At 41.9% G+C, this 21,922-nt stretch overlaps 1 protein-coding gene across 1 annotated transcript in view; it reads left to right on the top strand.

Moving 5' to 3' along the window:
* The first annotated feature begins 10,212 nt into the window (after nt 1-10,212).
* The window catches only part of ACOT12 (acyl-CoA thioesterase 12), a 63,809-nt gene continuing 52,099 nt past the window's right edge, over nt 10,213-21,922 (top strand). Inside the window, exons 1-2 of the mRNA XM_030823207.1 lie at nt 10,213-10,356; nt 18,521-18,590. Coding sequence (XP_030679067.1) covers nt 10,230-10,356; nt 18,521-18,590 — 197 coding nt within the window. The 5' untranslated portion in view covers nt 10,213-10,229. The remainder of the gene's footprint in view (nt 10,357-18,520; nt 18,591-21,922) is intronic.

The raw sequence follows: 21,922 nt of genomic DNA, 5'->3' as shown, positions 1-21,922 counted from the left end.
GCCTAGTCTACAGGACTTTTGTCCCCTTGATTGCATTCTGAACTTTACTATGTCTAAGCTCTAAGACTCTGACCTGATGAGTTGCTAGTAGTATTTCAAGAACAGGGGTTTGAAATATCAAAACATATTCATGTGAACTCATTCTTGTGGAGATTATTTGCCATTCTTTTTCATTTCTTTGAAGAGAACTTTAAATGTCCACTTAAAGGAAGAAAGCTACCATAATAATACCATTGATGTAGTATTGAAGTTTTAGTTCCTGAAATGTTTAGCATATGAGTTTAGAAAAAGAAGAAAAAAGATGTCACAGAAAAGTGAATTTCACAAAAATATCTTAATTAAAATGCCCAAAGCCAAATTATAGTTTAGCATCAAACGTCACAGAACCTGATTTATTTTGGAGGTAGAGAAAAAAGAGGACAAGGAGGCAGTTGCCAGATCACATAGGGGATTTTGGGAAAAAATCATTTGAAAGTCATTTTATAAAATCTTCGTTAGTCTATGGTTCATTATGGACATTTTCCCTTAATTGGTGGGCAAGGACTTGAAAAGGTGAGGCTTGTTGGTGGCTGACCAACCTGCCTGATTTGAGGACACACTGATGAGTCTGCAGGTTTCTACATCTTTAGCACAGTCATTTATAGCTCATATACGTATATATGTGTACATGTACATATATGTACATATGTATGTATATGTACACACACATATTTTATATTTGAATTCAGTTTCAAATAGTTTTGTATTTTACATTAGGTATGTTTGGAGAATTATGCTACAACTAATATATATAAATTATTTGGAAGCAGAAATATCTTTAAATTGGGTTTTCTTAATGAAGGCTCCTTAAAAAGAATAAAATTATATTCTTTATGTTTCACCATTCTATATAATAAACCTTTACCTGTTTCAATGGTACTTGTGTGTTGCAATTTTGGATACATTTTAGAATAAAGTTCCATTTTACAAAAAATATTTTGGTAAACTATGCTGAATTTCTACAGTTAAAATTACCTAAAAACAACTCTTAAGGATAAAACAAATTTCAGATTAATTATGAAAACAAGAATGTGACAGGACATGGTGGCCTACACAAGCAATCCTAACACTTTAGGAGGCCAAGGTAGAAGGATTGCTTCAGCCCAGGAGTTCAAGACCAGCCTGGCAACACAGTGAGATCTCGTCTCTACAAAAACAATTTTAAAAATTAGCCTACATGGTAAAAACATCATTATAATAGTATACTACCTATCTGAGATAAATGATTTGAAAATGCGATATTATCAGCTGGATCAGTCATCTGATATGAGCTATAAACGTGCAGCACAAATGTCACTCAGAGACTGAAAAATAAGTAAAAATCAATAATTTCTTAGGAAAAAAAAGACTGCCTAGAATCTTATTAAAAAGCATTCTGGGGGTCTATCAGTTAGAAATATTTTGGTTACACTGACAGATAAACAAATTCAAATGGGCTTAGAGCAAAAAATGGGAGGGCATAGGGGACACTTACTTGTTCACATAACTGGAAAGCTCTAAGGTCAGTTGGTTTCAGGTAAGGCTTGATCCAGTAGTTCAGCAGTATTACTAAGGACTTGCCTTTACCCATATTCTTCCCCATGCCTGAATGTCCAGGTAAGAGTCATTGGTCATTGTAAAGATTTGTCCAGCTTCCATTCTTCATTCCTAATCTGAGTTTGTTTTCCTTTTAGAGAATAACTCCCTAGTGTGTTTAATCTTAGTAAGAAGGTAATTATTCCAGGCACCAGTCTCATCTCTACTGAAAGGGAAAGAAACAGATTTCACCTCTCCCTTTGCCCTTCCCTTCCCTTCCCCATCCCTAAGTTTATGAGCCGACATATGACTTAAGCTTGGTCAGGTAGATGCTGTCTTCTGGACTTTGGATCTTGACAGAGTTCCACAGGATGGAAGGAATAGGGGCCGCCCTGCAGCATAGTCTTTGCTCCTCCCCACTGTCAATCCTGCTGTCCATATCTAATCAATCCTGGAAGTCCTACAGGCATTTCCTTTTGCTTAGATTGCCTATGTCCTGCTGTTTGATTGATAGAGCAACAGAGCCTTTCCAGGAAAGCCCATGCAAAGGAGAGCCTCCCACCTTGTGTCCCTAGGGCACTGACTATCATATCTTTTGATGTGCCCATATCGATAAACATTGTACTACTGACTTAGCAATCTGTGTTCTCCACGCTACTGAGCTCTCTAAAAACAGGGTGCTTAGCTTATGCTTAGCTCAGTGTCTGGTCAATATTAGATATTTAGAAAAATCTGTGTGAATGAATGAATGAATGAATCACTTTAGGGAGAAAGGACACGCTTGTATTAAACAGTTGTTAAATTTAAGTCGTACATTATCAAGCACAAATAATAAGGGCTCTTTACAAAGTATCAAACTGCCATAAGGAAAATGTTTAGGCTATTTTATGAGGACTTATTCTTTGAGGATCTATATACCTGTCAGGATGAATCTTGCTTCATCCCTGAAATTTAATCTGAAGGCTTCTTCAGTGCAGATTGCTCCCTATCTAATAGGGGATAAATATCCATTATGCCACCAGGAAATGCCTCTGATGTTTAGGTGCATGCCTCATCCCAACTGAAATGAAGGATCTCAATTCTCCCCAGTTTGCCTGCAGCACCACTCCCAGGAGCCAAGCCCTGGCCTGGACAATGACACCACATATGTAGAAAGATACACTGGGTTTTGCAGGTGCGTCAGGATGCTCTGAGGAGGGGAGGGTAAGACGGTGACACGCACTCCTGCCACTCTTTCATTGAAGCCTGACCCCTGCACTGTGTGATCACATACAGGCTCAGCCTCCTGCAGGGGCACCCGCATTCCAGCCTGGCACGGTGGGCACCTGGCACTTCCCAGGGGAGCAGGGCAGTGCCCCAAGAGTCAAGATGCTCCAGCAAGCGTTGGCATAAACCAGGGCTGGGCTTCCTCTACCCTTCTCCTTCCCTTCCCCTCCGAGTAATGCGTGTCTAGCCATTAGGTGAGACAGAGGATATGGGTGTGTGCCCAGAGCAGGACACTGCCCTGAGTCCAGTGGGGAGGTCGGGAGGGAGCCCCCTCAGGGCCAAGGGTGGCAGAGGAGCAGGGAGGTCGCTGTCATATGGGGGACTGACCAAAGAAGTCAATCTATTAAGCATCACAGAAGCCAGGTTTCTTGTCAGAAAACGGAGTTAAAAATATGGGGAGGGAGAACACTAGAATGACCCCTACAGGTGGAGCTGGAATCTGACCCACCTATCTGAACTAGTGGTTTTCTAGGTGGATGGTGTGTTCATTTCCTACGGCTGCTGTAACAAATTGCCCCACACTGCAGCGCTTAAGACAGAAATTGATTCTCCCACAGTTCCGGAGCCCAGATGTCTGAGCTCAAGGTGTTGGCAGGGCCGTAATCCCCAAAAGCTCTAGGGGAGAATTCCTTCCCTGCCCCTTTCAGCTTCTAGTGGCTCCACAACACTGAGTCCTCACATGATGACCTCGAGAGAAAGGAAAAAAAAAAAAAAAGGCAAAGAGGGCCTACCTAGATAGTACTTTCTAGCCCTGTTACAAGAGCACTTACTAATCCATTCATGTGAGCAGAGCCATCGGGACTTATCACTTCCCAAAAGGTCCCTCATCTTAAAACTATCACATTGGGTCTTAGGTTCCAACAGATGAATTTTGGAGGGACATATACATTCAAACCATAGCAGGCTCTGAGGATTCATGTCAACTTCCTCATTTTGGTGGTGTGTTACGGTTCAGTAGGAGAAAGTCCTGTTTATAGGAAATTCACACTAAAATACTTGGGGCTAAGCATCAGGTTGGCAACTTACTTTCAAATGGATCAGAGAAAAATACATTCTTTGTGCAGGACTTCCAAATTTTCTGTATGTTGGTGATTGTTTTAAAAAACAGACCCAACTCAGCACTGATCTTAAGTCTAGTAGACGGTCAACAGCAGGTTATAATTTGAGGAGCTGCACACAGCCATCAGCCAGTTGCCATATGTGCTTATCATTCCATTTCATCCTCATTAGAATAGTCGACATTATAACTTCCCATGTTATCTTTAAACTATGAATTCTATAAAGTTCCAAGGACCAATCTATTTTACTCACCAGATAAATGCTGGTGAGTAAATGACCAGAACAGTCCTTGCGACAAAGTAGGCACTCAGTAAGTATGTGCTGATTGAATGAATGAAGGTGACTTGAAATAGAGGCACCAGCATGGCCTTCAGAGCTAGAACTGGGCACCACTCCCATCTCTCCCACTTCCCATGTGTCCTCTGCACCACATGCATCAACTTCTTAGCCCAGCTGAACAAGAGCCAGACCTTCTAGATTTGAATCCTGACTACTGCTTCCTAGTTATGTGGTCTTGGGCAAGTTCCATCAGTTTCCTCATCTATAAAATGGGAATTGTAATAGTTTGTATACTTCATAGGGATGTGTGGCATGTTGTAAGTGCTTATGAATTATCTGGGCTTGATTTCCCAGTTCTTTAAAGAGAATATTACTTGCAAGGTTGTTGTGAGACTTGACCCTCCATAAAGAGCGGTTATCATGATTCCATTTGATAATACTTTCTACGAACTAATTACAACTTTATGAAGTAGGGAAAGCATCCCTATTTTGTTAAAAAGAAAAAACTAATGTATAAATTGAGTGATACATTCAAGTTCAACACTAGCAAGGAGAGGGTCTAACTCAGACACAAACACATCTCTCCAGACCCAAGACTGTGGCCCTTTTCCCCACATCACAAATTCCTTTATAGGTCTGAAAAGGTCCCCTATTAAACTGAAGATGTTCTTGGGAAGGACTGCACTGTAAGCTTTATTCCTTTAAAGAAAGACACCATATGGCAGTAGTTTTTAACATACTATGCAGCAGAAGCACATGGAAAAATTGTTAAAACACAGGTTATTGGCCGGGTGCGGTGGCTTACGCCTGTAATCCCAGCACTTTGGGAGGCCGAGGCAGGTGGATCACGATGTCAGGAGTTCGAGACCAGCCTGACCAACATGATGAAACCCCGTCTCTACTAAAAACACAAAAATTAGAATGGCATGGTGGCATGCGCCTGTAATCCCAGCTAAACAGGAGGCTGAGGCAGGAGAATTGCTTGAACCCAGGTGGCGGAGGTTGCAGTGAGCCGACATTACACCACTGCACTTCAGCCTGGCCAACAGAGTGAGACTCCATCTCAAAAAAAAAAAAAAAAAATTATTGGCTCCACCCCCAGAATTTCGGATTCAGTGAGTATGGGTTGAGCTGGAAAATCTTGAGAACCACTCCCCTAAGGGGAAGTAGCTGAAAGCCGGCTTAGAAAGCAGGAGATGGTGTGGGCAAGAGACAGGAGAGATCTGGGGAAAGCCAGCGAGGCAGGAAGGGGCAGCTTTAAAAGCCAGCCAGAGAGGGGAGGGCTCTGCCAGACGGAAGAAAAAGCACCAGATCAGACTCTAGCTCAATCTCAGTCTTTGGCAAATCACCTTTTCTGAGATAAAAAGGAGTAATTCTTTTAAAAACAGAAACTACCACAGCTCACCCCATATGAAATAATTTGAGTACCCCTGTAACTGTTTCAAAAATCGAATTAATGGCCGGGTGGGTTGGCTCACACCTGTAATCCCAGCACTTTGGGAGGCTGAGGCAGGAGGATCATGAGGTCAGGCGTTCGAGACCAGCCTGGCAACATAGTGAAACCCCGTCTACTAAAAATACAAAAAATTAGCTGGGTGTAGTGGCGGACACCTGTAATCCCAACTACTCGGGAGGCTGAGGCAGGAGAATTGCTTGAACCTGGGAGGCGGAGGTTGCAGTGAGCGGAGATTGTGCCACTGCACTCCAGCCTGCACGCCAGTGTGAGACTCCGTCTCAAAAAAACAAAAAAATCATAATTTTAAAACTTCCAAAAAAAGTTCCAGGGCCCAGATAGTTTCACTGGAGAATTCTACCAAAAGTGTAAAGAACACCAAATCTATACAGTCTTTTTCAGAATACACAGTGGGGGAACATTTCCTGATTCATTTTATGAACCCTGACACCAAAACCAGACGAAGACAGTTTTAAAGAAAGAAAACTGCAGACCAACATGTCCCAAAAATACAGGCATAGAAATCCTTATTAAAATATTAGTAAATAGAAATCTGCAATATATAGAAAGAATTGTATACCATGAACAAGTGGGATGCAGTATTTGAAAACCATGTGCTCTAACATATTCACAGGCAGTGGTGGTGACCGCAAAGGGACTCCACTGAGCAGTAATCAATGGCCTGGGATGAAAGTGGGGCCAAACAAATCTGCGGAAGCAGAAAAATTTGGTTCTATACACGTGGCTTTTGTTCAAACAAAATAAAGCTCTGTATTCCACACAAATGTGGCTGTTAGGTTCTACACCTAATGCTTGACAGAAAGAAGGGGCCACCAGAAGTGCAGGGACAAACAGGAGCAAGGTTAGCTTGAGGCTCCACGTGCTAAGAGGGACAGTCCAAGCAGAAAACCCATTTCCCAAAGTCACTGCCATCCCTAGAGCAGGGTGCAAGGGCAGAGAAGGACAGGAGACCCTCCAGTCAAGAAGTTGGCAGCCAAAAGCTAAGAAAACCCATCCTGGAATTTTTGCTTAGGGGCTCTGAGTTTAAACTTTGAACCACATCCTTATAAATTTGTATTTGAATTTGAAAACACTGACCTGACACCTTTTAAAACCTATACCAAGGGTGGAGATAGCATTTGATGGCTAATCAAGTTCATCTCTGTATGAAATACTTGAACTAGCAAACCCTCTGTCCAGGACATATCTCCCACAATGGAAAGGCTCCCAGCTGCCTCTGCTGTTCAGGACAGTAAGGATTTTGGCTCTCTGCCTTGCCCGCATGGCCACGGCACTCACCATTCTGAGTCCTAGTCCAAGCTGACAGCGTCTTCCTGTCCTACTGAGATAAAGCGCCAGCTGAAAGCTTGCACTTGCTCTGAAATCTGCAGAAGTCCTGGGGAGTTCATCTCCTGGGACCAGCCCTTAGTCAATGAAGGATGCCAGTCAGAGGATAAAAACTCCAGGGTTCGTGCCAGTGGGAGGGATGGCTGGGGCTGTTCTTCACAAACTGTAACGTGCCCGTGAATCACCTAGGAATCTTAACAAAATTTAGACTCTAATTCAGTAGGTCTGAGTTGGAGCCTGAAATTCTGCATTTATAATTCTTTTTCTTTTTTTTTTTTTGAGACAGGGTCTCACTCTGTCACTCAGGCTGAAGTGCAGTGGCCCAATCACAGCTCACTGCAGCCTCGACCTCCTGGGCTCAAGCAATCCTCCTACCTCAGCCTCCCAAGTAGCTGGGACCACAGACATATGCTACCTTTCCCAGCTAATTTTTAAATTTTTTTTTATAGAGACAAGGTCTCTCTATGTTACTCAGGCTGGTCTCAAACTCCTAGGCTGAAGTGATCCTCCTGTCTCAGCCTCCCAAAGTGCTGGGATAACAAGCATGAGCCAACACTCCCGGCCTGAGATTCTGCATTTCTAAGAGGATCCCAGGTGAGGCTGAGGCTGCTTACCTGGGGACTACACTTTGATGCCCCTACCAGTGCTTTCTGCAATTTCCTACCAAATAACCAGCCTGCTCTCAAATTATTGTCAGAGGCTCTGTTTCTGGAGAAAGCATTTTTTTTTTCTACCTCTCTACTTACATTCCAGGCTCCTTGTTCTTAGTTTTCACAAAGCCCAGCCACTACCTTACAATGTGACCCAAGGAAATCACTTCATTTCCTCATTTTTAGAATAAGAGTTTAGACTGTCCAGTTCCCCTTCCCCCTCCAGCATTTTTAAGATTTTCTCATGATTCTAGTGATTATGGAACTTCCCACACTTTTTTGGATCAGTTTTCCTGCTCCTGTGTACAAACTTTTAAAATCAGGCTGGCTTCACATTCTGCTCATCTTCAAAAAATGTCTCTAAACACAAATGAAATTCGAAGACATTTTATTCAAGCATAATAGTAAAAATCCTTGACATCAGACAGAAACGGAGATAACAAATGTTCATTCATGCAGATGACATTTTCATTGTAAAAAGAAGAAAGGGACCATTCAGAAAAACACAAGAATAGTAGTTCCAGGACAAGGCTATTAAAATGAAAATTAGTATGAAACCAACAAAAGATATGAAACCATAATCTGAAGACATCTAAACAGGAGATAATAAAGATAAGAAAACACAACAGTGAATTTCTGTACCGTGTCTGCTTTTTAAGCAACATCTCTAGACAAACGTACAAACATACACATGTTGTCCCCTTCAAGAAAATCATTTTGGAAACCCATCCTCTTACACTTATGCTTAAACTTAAAAGAAATTTTTGAAAGTTCTTCTTCTTTTTTTTCTTTCTTTTTTTTTTTTTTTTTGAAACTCAGTTCACTGCAACCTCTGCCTTTTTGGCTCAAGTGATCGTCCTGCCTCAGCCTCCCGAGAAGCTGGGACCACAGGCACACACCACCACGCCCAACTAATTCTTGTATTTTTGGTAGAGAGAGGGTTTCACCACGTTGCTCAGGCTGGTCTCCAACTCCTGAGCTCAAGCAATTTACCTAACCTCCGCCTCCCAAAGTGCTGGGATTATAGGCATGAGCCACCACAACTGGCCTGAAATTTCTTTAGTTTATAAGAAACCAAGTATACAAGCATACACATAATTCAATATCACCACTTTAGTCACCACTTTTTACCCAAAATAATACAACCCAGCCTAAATGCAAACTTTATTTCCAGTAATTTAATAAACTTTCCAAATATTAATACAGTTCACTCATGTAACTGTCAGCTATTGCTGCATAACAGGCAACCCCCAAAATCACAGTGGCACGCAATAAGTAGTTACATCTCATTCAAGAGTCTTCATGTCTGCTGGGTTGCTCTGCTTCAGGCTGTGAGTCCTCTGGCTGGCTGAGATGCCTCTGCAATAAGTGAATTCAGTCTGGTACCCAGATGCTAATAGGCAGCTACTTGACCTCATGGCAGAGGTCAGATGTTCCTGAGAACAGAAACGCAGGGTGCTTCTAAAGGCAAGACTGGTGGTACACTGCTATCTCTCCACATTCCATTCGAAAGCAAGCCACATGGCCAAGTCCAAGGTCAATAAATGGCTCTCACAGAGTTATTGGTAGATGGAGTGAATATATGATGAATAATCTATCAATTGCTAAATTATGATTTCTCAATACAGAAGTCATTAAAAAGAAGGCGTTTTCCAAGGAGGAGTGCCAAAAGCCATGTGAGTAATGACGTTATCATTGAAATAAGTGTATAGCTACATAATGGGACCATCTGGATGCACAAGTTTTGGTTTGTTTTTAAAAGTTATTTTAACGCCTTTTATGTAAGTCAAACTTCATGCTTGCCTCAGTGAAAGCATTCAATTCCTATTTATGATTGGATTGTCCTGAAACATATACACAGAGGCTCCTAAAAGCTATCAAGTCAACATTTCCTTATTTCCCCTCTTTCATTAAAAAAAAAAAAAAATTTAAAAAGGAAAGAAAAATACCAGAATCTCCATTCTGATGTCGCCATGCTGAGGCTTGGCAAGCCAAAAGTATAAGGATGAAAAGGCACCACCAATTCGTGAGAGTCGGCTAGGCTTCTTGGTGCTATTCCGGACAGTCAGGAGCCAGCCAGGTGATCCGGGTCGCTTAGCGGCTCCTATCACCTCAGCTGCTTGCTCCACTTCTCCGGGTGTCCAGTTCTCCATTGTAAACGTGCTCCCTGGCGCAGCCTCCCCTGACAGACATCCACCAATCCCTTAGATGCTGGAGGTTTTCTGGAGACAGTGTTTCCCTTATGAGGACTGCTTTGTACAGTCACTGATAGCAGCTCTAGACAGTGTAATAGCTTTTTTATGTCAAAAGCTGTTCCTCGCGCCCCGGCCCTCGGGGAGCCGCCTTCAGACCTGTCTACCTGGGAGCCCCCCTCCCCGCGCACTTCCCGGACTTCTCCTGAGACCCGAGAGCGCTGGTTTTCCCCCACTCGCGATAGTCCTGGGGTGACACTGCGGGCCCCCTCACTCGCAGCTCCCACCACCCGGCCGCCGGAGGGCCAGGGGTTCGCGGCCCGGGCGGGCGGCGCCAGCGTCCTTTGGAGCTGGGCGGGGCGGGCGGGGCCGGCGGAGCGGGAATGGCGGGGAGTCCGGGGCCACAGGCGTAGCGCTCTAGTCCTGGCAATGGAGCGGCCGGCGCCCGGCGAGGTGCTCATGAGCCAGGCCATCCAGCCGGCGCACGCCACTGCCCGCGGCGAGCTGAGCGCCGGGCAGCTGCTCAAGTGGATCGACACCACCGCCTGCCTGGCGGGTAGGCGGGCGCCGGGGCTGCGGGGAGGCGCGGGACCGGGGCTGCGGGAGCGGCGGCGGCTGGGGGTTGGGGGGGAGAAGGAAGGCGAGGAAGGTACTTGCGGAGAGCTGAGCCCTGCGCAGCCAGGGATAGGGGTGTTGCAATAGTGCGCCCGCGCTGGGCATGGCTGAGACCGGCGGTTCCCAAATGTGTGGCTCTCCGGATTCCTTCATTCCGTTAAACAAGTGAGGAGCCCAGAGAGCTTTTGCGGGTTTTGTTTGTTTGTTTGTTTGTTTGTTTGTTGTTGTTGTGACAAGGTCTCACTCTCACCCAGGCTGGAGTGCGGTGGCGCCATCAGAGCTCGCTGCAGCCTCAACCTCCTGGGCTAAAGCGATCCTCCCACCCCAGCCTCCAGAGTAACTGGGACCACAGACGCTCGCCACCGGGCCCAGCTAATTTGGGGAGTTTTGTTTTGTTTTGTTTTGCTTTTGTAGAGATGGGATCTCACTATGTTGCCCAGGCTGGTCTCAAACTCCTGGACTCAAGTGATCCCGAAGTGTTGGGAGGCCCCAGCCTCCCGAAGTGTTGGGATTACAGGCGTGAGCCACAGCACCCAGCCAGCTTTTGTTTATGTAGGCTATTTATATCATATTTACCATAATGGAAATTTAAAATTTTTAATTATTTTTAAAAAGAAATGGACTACATGTTAACATAACATTTTTAATTAAAAAATAACTATTTTCTACAAGAACAAAAGTGTAGCGAGAGGAGTGGTGATAAAGGTTACATCCTGGCGAGTTTCTCTAAGGTCTGGCTAGTGGAGGATTGCTGACTTCATACCTGCTTCTGCATTCACCCTGCTGCCAGCACACCCTTATGTAGTCTCTGGAAAACTCCACTGTGTTCTTGTGAGAGAATGACAGTAAAAATGGCAAAAACATTTATTAAGGACTGAATTATATTCCCCATGCCACCCACTGAAATTTATACACTGAAGTCCTAACCCCTGGTGTGACTCTATTTGGAGTGAAGAATTAAGGCTAATGAGGTCATAAGAGTGGAATCCTGGTCCCATACAATTAATATCCTTATAAGAAGAGACACCGGAGAGCTTCTCTCTGCCATGTGAGGCCACAGCAGGAAGACAGCCATCCACAGGCCAGGAAGAGAGCCCTCGCTAGGACCTACATGGGCAAGCACCTCGATCTGGAACTTCCCTGCCTCCACAACTGTGAGAAATCAATGACTTGTTTAAGCCTTTTTTTTTTTAAAGCAGGATTTGAGATTGGTTATATTAAGGTAACAATGGAAACACGAATACAAAATTAATCCACAGATAGGAAAAAGAAACAATACGTAAACCACTGAGGTTGCTAATAATAATGATGCCTGTTTCCAAGGCAACTGAATACATTATGAGACCATTGAAATGACTTTTAGTTACCTTGCTTAGTGCCTCTGTCTTGTGATGGAGAAACAATGGCCCACCTGTGGTTGTCATCATTTCTATGACCTGACATCTTTGGAAACCATGGAAAGATCCAACTGACAATTAATTACTCTATACCTTAATAGTTACATTACTATTAGTAGTATAATATTAATAACTGATAATATTACTAATATTAAGAAAACCTGTATGATAAAGTTGGTTTGGGCAACATGAATAATGCCTGTGTTAAACACTTTATGGTGACCTGAGGCACCACCGAGACATTATTTAGCCAAGGTGTAACTGAATCTGTGTAGTAATACAAAACTGATTTCTCTGGGATTTTCTCAGACTTTTTTATAGGCCAGCATTATCTCTTTAGCCACATTACTACAATCCCAGTCATGGCCCCAAGGCATTGCTATGACCCCTAGGCACTGCTGCATTCCTAAATGTCTTCTCAATATTTAAAGAAAGATGAAATATTCTCACTATCCTTACTTCTGTCAGTGGCCCCATTATTTTTCCAGTCCCTTAAGTCTAAAGACTTGAAGCCATCTGAGTAATCCTCTGTCTCACACGTCCATGTATTATTTTGGAACATCTCACACACACATTTTTCTCTCTGTTTGTGAATCTTTTCCAGGGCTTACTGTCTCTGGAGTGGCATCCAACTCATCTAGTTGAGCAAGTCAAAAGTCTAGGAGTCATCCTTGATATCTCTCTCCACCTTACTTCTCCCTTCACATACTCTATGCATACTCTATGCAAGTCCTATCAATGTTACCCCCTAAAGGAATCTCTGAAATCCAACCACTTTGCTGCACCCCCGATGCGACCATCTAGTCCAAGCTATCATCATCTTTCACGCAGACTTCAGCAGTGATTTCCAAACTGATCTCCATTCATTATGGTCTCCTCTCCACACTGCTTCTAAAGTAATCTTTGAAGATGCTGATCTGATCATGTCATATGTTTTGTTCATTTTTCCCTTTCTTTTCTTCACCAAGGGCTTTAAGGATTTTTCTAACATGCTGAAGTGTTTCCTATTAAAAAATCTCACACAGATAATAATTATAAACTCTGGGCAAAACACTAAATAAAAGAGACTTAAGGCAGGTTAAAAGTGAACAAAAGTAGGCTTAGAACACTTGAAAGTTAACACATGAAAGAACAAAATGGTGTTGGCTTTTTCTGTGTTTGTTTTTTAAATGACTTGAAGCCTGAAAGAAAATGCCAGTCTGTTCCCAGCTATAGTTCTGATGGAAAATCCACAGGCTTGCTGGTTTGAAGAGCCCAAAGACAGGGTTTGGGAAATGCCACAGCTACTGAAATACAAAAGGGAAAGTTCCAGAAAGGAAAGAGCCAGAGACACAGAGCCCTAAAATCTATCTATAATCTTTGCCCAGATATCTGGCAAATCTTGAATCATGTATACATAGGACGGACTCCAAACCTCCTGGTTGAGGCCAAAAGAACTGAAAATAGTTGTGCCCATCTCTAGGTAGACAGATTATAGTTTCAGTTTGGTCAGGTTAACTGCTTGCTTTAAAAAACAAAACCAAAAACAAAACCAACACTTTTCAGAGAAACACAGTTTCTACAATGGATCACTCACAATGGCTAGGATATTATCCAAAATTACTTGAAATACAAAGGGAAACATGATTCATTCTTAAGAGAAAAGACAATCAATGGAGATTCATCCCTAGATGACCCTGATACTGGAATTAAGCTTCAAGGATTTTAAAGCAGCTAGTATAACTGTGCTCAAGAATATAATGAAAAATATGATAATAAAGATTGCTGTAATCCCAGCACTTTGGGAGGCTGAGGCAGGTGGATCCCTTGAGGTCAGGAGTTTGAGACCAGCCTGGTCAACATGATGAAACCCTGTCTCTACTAAAAATACAAAAATTAGCTGGGTGTTGTGGCAGGCACTTGTAATCCCAGCTACTCGGGAGGCTGAGGCAGGAGAATCACTTGAATCTGGGAGGTGGAGATTGCAGTGAGCCGAGATTGTACCACTGCACTCCAGCCAGGGCAAAAGAGTGAGACTCCATCTCAAAAGAAAAAGAAAAAGAAAAAAAAGATTGATAAGGCAGTACATTTCTGCAGAGTAATAGAAACTATTTTTTAAAAGCCAAATGGTAATTCCAGAACTGAAAAATATAGTGTCTAAAATAACAAGCTCAGTGGCTAGGCTTAACGGCAGAATGGACGTGGCTGAGAAATGGATTAGTAAATGCAAAAATACATTAATAGAAATTATCCAATCTAAGAACAGAAAAAAATGAATTTTGAAAATAAATAAAGTGTGGCCAGGTACAATGGCTCATGCCTGTAATCCTAGCACTTTGGGAAGCTCAGGTAGGAGGATGGTTGAGCCCAGGAACTCGAGACCAGCCTGGGCAACATAGGGAGATCCTGTCTCTACCAAAAGAAGAAAATTTTAAAATTAGCCAGGCATGGTAGCATGTAACTGTAGTTCCAGCTACTCAGGAGGCTGAGGTGGGAGGATGACTTGAGCCTGGGAGGTCGAGGCTGCAGTGAGCCATGATTGCACCACTGTACTCCAGCCTGGGTAACAGAGCAAGACCCTGTCTCAAAAAAATAAAATAAAATAAAATAACAGAGATTTGTGGAAAAATAAAACATAAACATAGAGTTCCAAATATGGTGAAAGACATACAATTACAGATTCAAGGTCATAGAACACCAAGAAAAACTAATACAGTCTGGGCACGGTGGCTCACACCTATAATCCCAGCACTTTGGGAGGTCGAGGCAGGCAAATCACCTGAGGTCAGAAGTTCAAGACCAGTCTGGCCAACATGGTGAAACCCCATTTTACTAAAAATACAAAAATTAGCTGGGCATGGTGGTACACGCCTGTAATCCCAGCTACTCAGGAGGCTGAGCAGGAGAATCGCTTGAACCCAGGAGGCAGAGGTTGCAGTGAGTCAAGATGGTGCCACCACGCTCCAGCCTGGACGACAGAGCAAGACTCTGTCTCCAACTTAAAAAAAAAAAAGAAAGAAAGAAAAACTAATACAAAGAATACATCCAGGCATATCATAGTCAAACTATGAGAAGAGAAAATCTTGAATGCAGCCAGACTGAAGCACCGTATATAGGAGAACAACGATTAGAATTACCACTGACCTCATCAGAAACAGTGGAGACCAGAAGGCAGTGCAACAGTATCTTGAAGAATAATAATTACAAAAACTTTCAACCAACAGCTTCAACGCCCTGTGCATAGCCTGTCCTCAGCCTTCACTCCAGCCTCATCTCACCCACTCTCCCTCCTACTGTCTGCATTGTAGTCACCAGGACCTTTGTAGTCACTGTTCCCTCTGCTCAGCAGGCCCTCCCCTCCTCTGCTCTCAAGGCTTCCTGGACACCCCACCTAGTGTATTATCTCTGTTACTGACCCTCATAAAATCCTGTTTTCTTCAGAGCACTTAGTCCATTTTGTCATTATATATCTGCGTTAGTCCATTTTCATGCTGCCGATAAAGACATACCTGAGACTGGGTAATTTATAAAGAAAAAGAGGTTTAACGGACTCACAGTTCCACGTGGGTGGGGAAGCCTCACAATCATGGCGGAAGGTGAAAGGCACTTCTTACATGGTGGCGGCAGGAGAGAAAATGAGAACCAAGCAGATGGGGTTTCCCCTTATAAAACCATCACATCTCATGAGGCTTATTCACTATTATGAGAATAGCACAGGAAAGACCCGCCCCCATGATTCAATTGTCTCCCACCAGTTCCTTCCCACAACATGTGGGAATTACGGGAGCTACAATTCAAGATGAGGTTTGGGTGGGGACACAGCCAAACCACATCAATGTCCATTTAATTAACCTCTAGCTCATCCACTAGACTCCATGAGAGCAGGGGTCCTGGCTGTTTCCCATTGCCAGCACCTTACACAGAGGCTGCCTTGCATAAAACAAGTGCTCAATCAATATCTGCTGAAGGAAGGAAGGAATGAAGGAAGGTTACCACTGTTTTTATCAGTCATCATTTCATACCTACTTACAATCACTTAGCTTCTTTTACTTCTCCCAGGAAATCAGAAACAGCTTTAGGGTTTTCCACTTCTGCTGGTATGAAGAGCAATCAAAATCAAGAACCAGAACAAGCCAGTCCTGTGAGTTCATGTCATCTAATTGACACTTGTTTAAAAACACAGCATGCATTTAATGACACGTGAAGCCAGGACCCTATGGTGGTCCCATATTTTTTTTCCTTTTAGTTTAATGACCCTTGAAAATAAATGGTATAAATCATGATTACTGAGCTCCTGAAACCCATATTTAGCCACGTACTTCTCTGGGAGTGTTCTCTGGTTTGTCTAACCTACTCTTTCCTGAAAGTTCCTATTGCTTCTATAGTCAAAATCACTATTTAGAACAATGCATTTAATCTTTCTAAGCCTAAATTTTCTTATTTATAAAAGGGAGCTAACAATAGTACCAATTTCATGTAATCGACATGTTTAAATGACTAGCCTAGTGCCTGATCAATAATAAATGCTTAATAAAAAGTAACTGTCATGATTTTATTACTTTTTGATCCCTTAAGAAATCTAGTATAGTGCTAGATATACAGAATAGATACCCAATATAAACAATAAAAGTTTAATTTTTTCACTGGTTGCTACATTTTAATTATCATTTAAGTCATTCAAAATTGATAACTCAGCTGGGCATGGTGGCTCACGCCTGTAATTCCAGTGCTTTGAGGGGCCAAGGCGGGAGGATCACTTGAGTCCAAGAGTTTGGGACCAGCTTGGGCAAAATCATGAGACCCTGTCTCTACAAAAAATATTTTAAACAATTTTTTAAAAGTTAGCTAGCTGTGGTGGCACATGCCTATAGTCCCAGCTACTCAGGAGGCTGAGGCAAGATCACTTGAGCCCAGGAGTTCGAGGCTGGAGTGAGCTATGATGGTGCCACTGCACTCCAGCCTGGGTGATAGAGACATCGTCTCTTAAAAAAAAAAAAAAAAGATACTCATGTTGGTATACATTATAACACTTTATTACTAAGAATTAATAACCTCAACATCCCATTCATGTCAAGTAACTGGAATGAATGTTTATTAAGTATTCTTTAATCAATGATTTAAGCATATATTTGCAAGGTTTCAATAGTTCCCTGGAAAACTTAAGCTGTAAAGGGGTACTGACTATGGCTGGATCTCTAAGTGCCACCAAGTGGACTGCTTAAAAGATAGAGCTCATGCCTGTAATCCCAGCACTTTGGAGGCTGAGGCAGGCAGATCACGAGGTCAGGAGATCAAGACCAACCTGGCTAACACGGTGAAACCCCATCTCTACTAAAAATACAAAAAATTAGCTGGGCATGGTGGTGCACACCTGTAGTCCCAGCTACTGGGGAGGCTGAGGCAGGAGAATCACTTGAACCCGGGAGGCGGATGTTGCAATGAGCCAAGATCACACCATTGCACTCCAGCCTGGGTGACAGAGTGAGACTCCGTCTGAAAAAACAAACAAACAAACAAAAAAAAACAAAAAAAAACCAAGAACTCATCCAACTCAGTGTCTGGAAATTAGCAAGAACTTAACAAATGTTTGGTGCATTGAATTAAATTGAGTCCACCTTGAGCATTCCTAGAGTCCGATTCTTCCATTTTCCCTTCCTTTCCCTGAACTAGTTGGAAGGAACTGTCCTTTTTGAATGTCCAGTTTTCTCCAGAATTAGATCCTAGACAGGAATGTGTTAAATACGTGCCCAGTGGAGTATCTCTCATGTCTTCTTACCTAGGACTATCAATTAATATATGTAGTTACAATGATCCAGTACACACAAGGAAGACAAATTCAGTATAATTCACTCTTTTTTTCTTAATCGTGTGGCACCAGGACTGAAGTCTCGAAAACTAAAATGAGGTCAAAAGTTCTTATAAAGCCAATATAATCTGTTTGGCTTTCAATTGACTGTTTCTCAAAATCAAATCTGGCAGAAGCGCATGTCAAAATCTTCCCCACAGAGTATAAATTCTGGTGTTTTTTATGTAAAGCAAATCCAACAATAAAAAAAAATCTGAGCAAATTACATGCAGACATAGAACATGGAAATAACCAAGCTTCTTCCTGAACTCTCCCACCCTACTCCATACTCCTCATTCAAGGTAATTAATGTATACTGAATTTGGCATAAATTTGGTAATAATAAAATAAATATTGACTAAATATCTACTGTGTGCCCATCTCTCTTTCTCTGATACCCAGAGAAGATCCTCTTTGATTTGGGATGACTCGGGGTTTCCCATATCACTCAAGTGATTACGGTGGTTAAATCATTTAAACAGATTCTGCTACTGGTTATGTGGGCAAGTGGCTACACCTGTGATGCTTTGATTTTAAAACAAGAAGGATAGTACCTGATAAAATATTTAAAGTCAGCACCAACTTACTAAAATTGCTATTTCAATAGCTAGATTTGCAGGATATTGGTATTAAATTTCAAATACAAGTTCATGTAAGTTAAAAATTAGGATAAAGTGCAGTAATTACCATACAGTAGAAACATAACTCACAGAGCAAAGAAGCTTGTATGGAGCCAGTTGGTCCAGAAAGTGTGGGCACAGTGATGCTATAATGAATGAGGGATGGGTGACTAAAATCAATACACTTACATTTCATTCCTTTCCCTTATACTGAAATATTCTCATGTCACCACTAAAGCAGCACATTTATATGTATTTTTGAAGCTGAGAAACATGCTGGAGTTTCCTGTGTTACAGCCTCAGTGGATGACATACAGTTTGAGGAGACAGCTAGGTAAGTGACATTGCTCCATGGCTCCTTTCTCCTGGGTTTGTCGGTTCATCTGGGACAGGTATTGGTGGCACCTGAGCTTATTCATGCAGAGGTAGTGATCTTGTTTCTTAATAAAATAAATAACATGTGACCCAATTTAAGTAAGTAAAAAAATAATCATAGGGCCTACTTATAAGAAACACTCAAGTGTAACTTCACAGTCTTAATTTTGTGGAGAAATAGCTCTCAGCCTTAGAGGCATTGTGGCATAAGGCATAACAGCCAAACAGACTTTCTATAAGCTCCTTTTTTTAATTGTCTCACTCTGCTGCCCAGACTGGCGTGCAGTAGTGCAATTTCGGCTCATTGCAACCTATTCCTCCTGGGATCAAGTGATCCTCCTGCCTCAGCCTCCCAAGTAGCTGGGACTACAGGCACATGCCACCATGCCCACCTGGCTAACTTTTTTTGTTTTTTGTTTTGTTTTGTTTTGTTTTGTTTGTTTTGTTTTGTTTTGTTTTTGTAGAGATGAGGTTTCATCATCTTGTCCAGGCTGATCTCGAACTCCTGGGCTCAGGTGGTCCACCCACTGTCTTCCCAAGGTGCTGGGATTACAGGAGTGAGCCACCACGCCCGGCCACTATAAGCTAATTATTAACATCCCCTTCCTGTACTAGAAGAATAATTAATGATAATAAGTGTCTTTATAATGGTGAATTTCATCAGGTTGTTAGGTAAACACTAATTCATCTGAGTAGAGAGAGTAAATTATGAAAAACATTTTATGTGTGAAAGTTCCTAACCATCTCTTATTGTAGAAAATTTCAAGATACACAAACATTTCAAACATACATACTTAGGTTGGTAATGGAGAAAACTGCGATTACTTTTGCACAGTGTATCCCAAGGACCCTTCACCCCAGCAATTATCAAGTCACAGACACTCTTGCTTTATCAATACCTCTCTACACTCCCCCGTATGCCTGGATTGTTTTGAGGAAAACCCCAAGCATCATCTGTAAATATTTCAGTCTATACAGTCATGCATCACTTAATGACAGGATATGTTCTGAGAAATGCATCACTAACGACTTCATCCTTGTACGAACATCATAGAGTGTACTTACACAAACCTCAACAGTACAGTCTCTTACACACCTAGGCTATGTGGTATAGCCTATTGCTCCTAGGCTACAAACTTGTGCAGCCTGTTACTGTACTGAAAACTGCAGGCAATTGTAATACCATGGTGACTATTTGTGTAACTAAACGTAGTTAAACATTAAAAAGATACAGTAAAATACAGTATAAAAGATTAAAAAAATGGTACACCTGGATGGGTATAGTGGCTCACGCCTGTAATCCCAGCACTTTGGGAGGCCAAGCGGGGGTGGATCACCTGAGGTCAGGAGTTCAAAACCAGCCTGGCCAACATGAAACCCCGTCTATTTTGTACTAATTTTGTGCTAAAAGTACAAAAATCAGTACTTTTGTACTAATTAGTAATTTTGTACTAAAAGTACAAAAATTAGCCAGGTGTGATGACGGGCGCTTGTAATCCCAGCTACTCAGGAGGCTGAGGCAGGAGAATAGTCTGAACCCAGGAGGCGGAGGTTGCAGTGAGCCAAGATCGTGCCAATACACTCCAGCCTGGGCGAGAAGAGCAAGACTCCATCTCAAAAAAAAAAAAAAAGGTACACCTGTATAGGGCACTTACCATGAATGGAGCTTGGAAAGCTGGAAGTTGCTCTGCAGGAGTCAGTGAGTGAGTGCTGAGCAAATGTGAAGGCCCCAGACATTACTGTACACTACCATAGACTTTATAAACACCACACACTTAGGCTACACCAAATTTATAAAAATATTTTTCTTTCTTTAATTATAAATTAACTTGAGATTATTGTAACTTTTTCACTTTATAAACTTAAAAAATCTTTTGATTCTTTTGTAATAATACTGAGCTTAAAACACAAGCCTTTTATAGAGCTATAGAGCTATACAAAAATATTTTTCTTTATGGCCTTACCTTATTCTATAAGCTATTTTCTATTTTTTAAATTTGTTACTTTTTTTTTTGCCTTTTAAACTTTTTTATTAAAAACGATGACACAAACACATACATTACCTTAGGCTTACACAGGGTCGGGATCACCAACATCACTGTTCTGCTTCCACATCCTGTCTCACTAGAAGGTCTTACGTGATTTATTAAACCAGGATTCAGTATAGGTGATAGGTCTCTTAAGTGTCTTTTAACATAAAATGTTCCCTTCCTTCTTTTATCTTGCAATTTATTTTTTAAAGAAACCTGGTCATTTGTTTTATAGAATTTACATATTCTGTATTTGCTCACTGTAGCCTTGATTAATGTGTTCTCGTGTCCTTTGTATTTTTTGTAATCTGACAGTTACATCTAAAAATTGACATGATGAATTCTTTGAGATAGAGTGTTGCTCTGTCACCCAGGCTGGAGTGCAGTGGTGCGACCTTGACTCACTGCAACCCAGGTTCAAGTGATTGTCCTGCCTCAGCCTCCCGAGTAGCTGGGACTACAGGCCCCTGCCACCATGCCCTGATAATGTTTGCATTTTTAGTAAAGACAGGATTTTGCTATGTTGGCCAGGCTGGTCTCAAACTCCTGACCTCAGGTGATCCACCCACCTCGGCCTCCCAAAGTGCTGGGATTACAGGCGTGAGCCACTGCGCCTGGGCAATGTTATTATTCTTACGGAAGTTCAGACTGCCCCATCTTTGAGCAATGGGAGCTTCTTCAGTTTAATCCCTAAGTCCCTTGAACAAAAGCCCAAAGTTAAAGGTGCTTAATAACTCCTTGGCCTTCTGGTATAAAATGTTTCAGTCTCATATTTTACATTTTCCCCCACAAACTTAGAATCCATTATTTCTCCAAGGAGTCCTGATTCCTTGCAGTGGAAATGAGAAGTAGAGACCACAACCTGGGCAGGAAAGGTGCTCATCACGTCAAAATGGGCATTCGTTCTCGGCCTTTTTAGCGGACAGAATTAGAAATCGTGTGTTTTTAAAGCATTTATATTAATAAACTGTAATAATTTAGGATTATATGGTTTTACTTAATTTCTTTGATTTTATGTCTGTATCTCTGGGTTTTAATTTTATTTTATGCAGAATATCGTGATATTTAAAGACATAAATTTATTTGATTGAAATTAATATGTATATACACATTAATTAGATTCAGAATAACAGTACCAATATTATCACTAACAAATGAATAGAGAAAGTAGTTTAAGATTATTTATGCAGTTTCTTTCTCAAACTGTATCTCATCTGGTACAGTCAAGTCACTGTATTTTGAAGTCATTTGAAATAATCCT

Source organism: Nomascus leucogenys, chromosome 2 (assembly GCF_006542625.1).
Source record: "Nomascus leucogenys isolate Asia chromosome 2, Asia_NLE_v1, whole genome shotgun sequence".
Lineage (NCBI taxonomy): Eukaryota > Metazoa > Chordata > Mammalia > Primates > Hylobatidae > Nomascus > Nomascus leucogenys.
The sequence above is the reverse complement of the archived record's forward strand: the minus strand, read 5'-3'. Positions and strand labels throughout refer to the sequence as shown.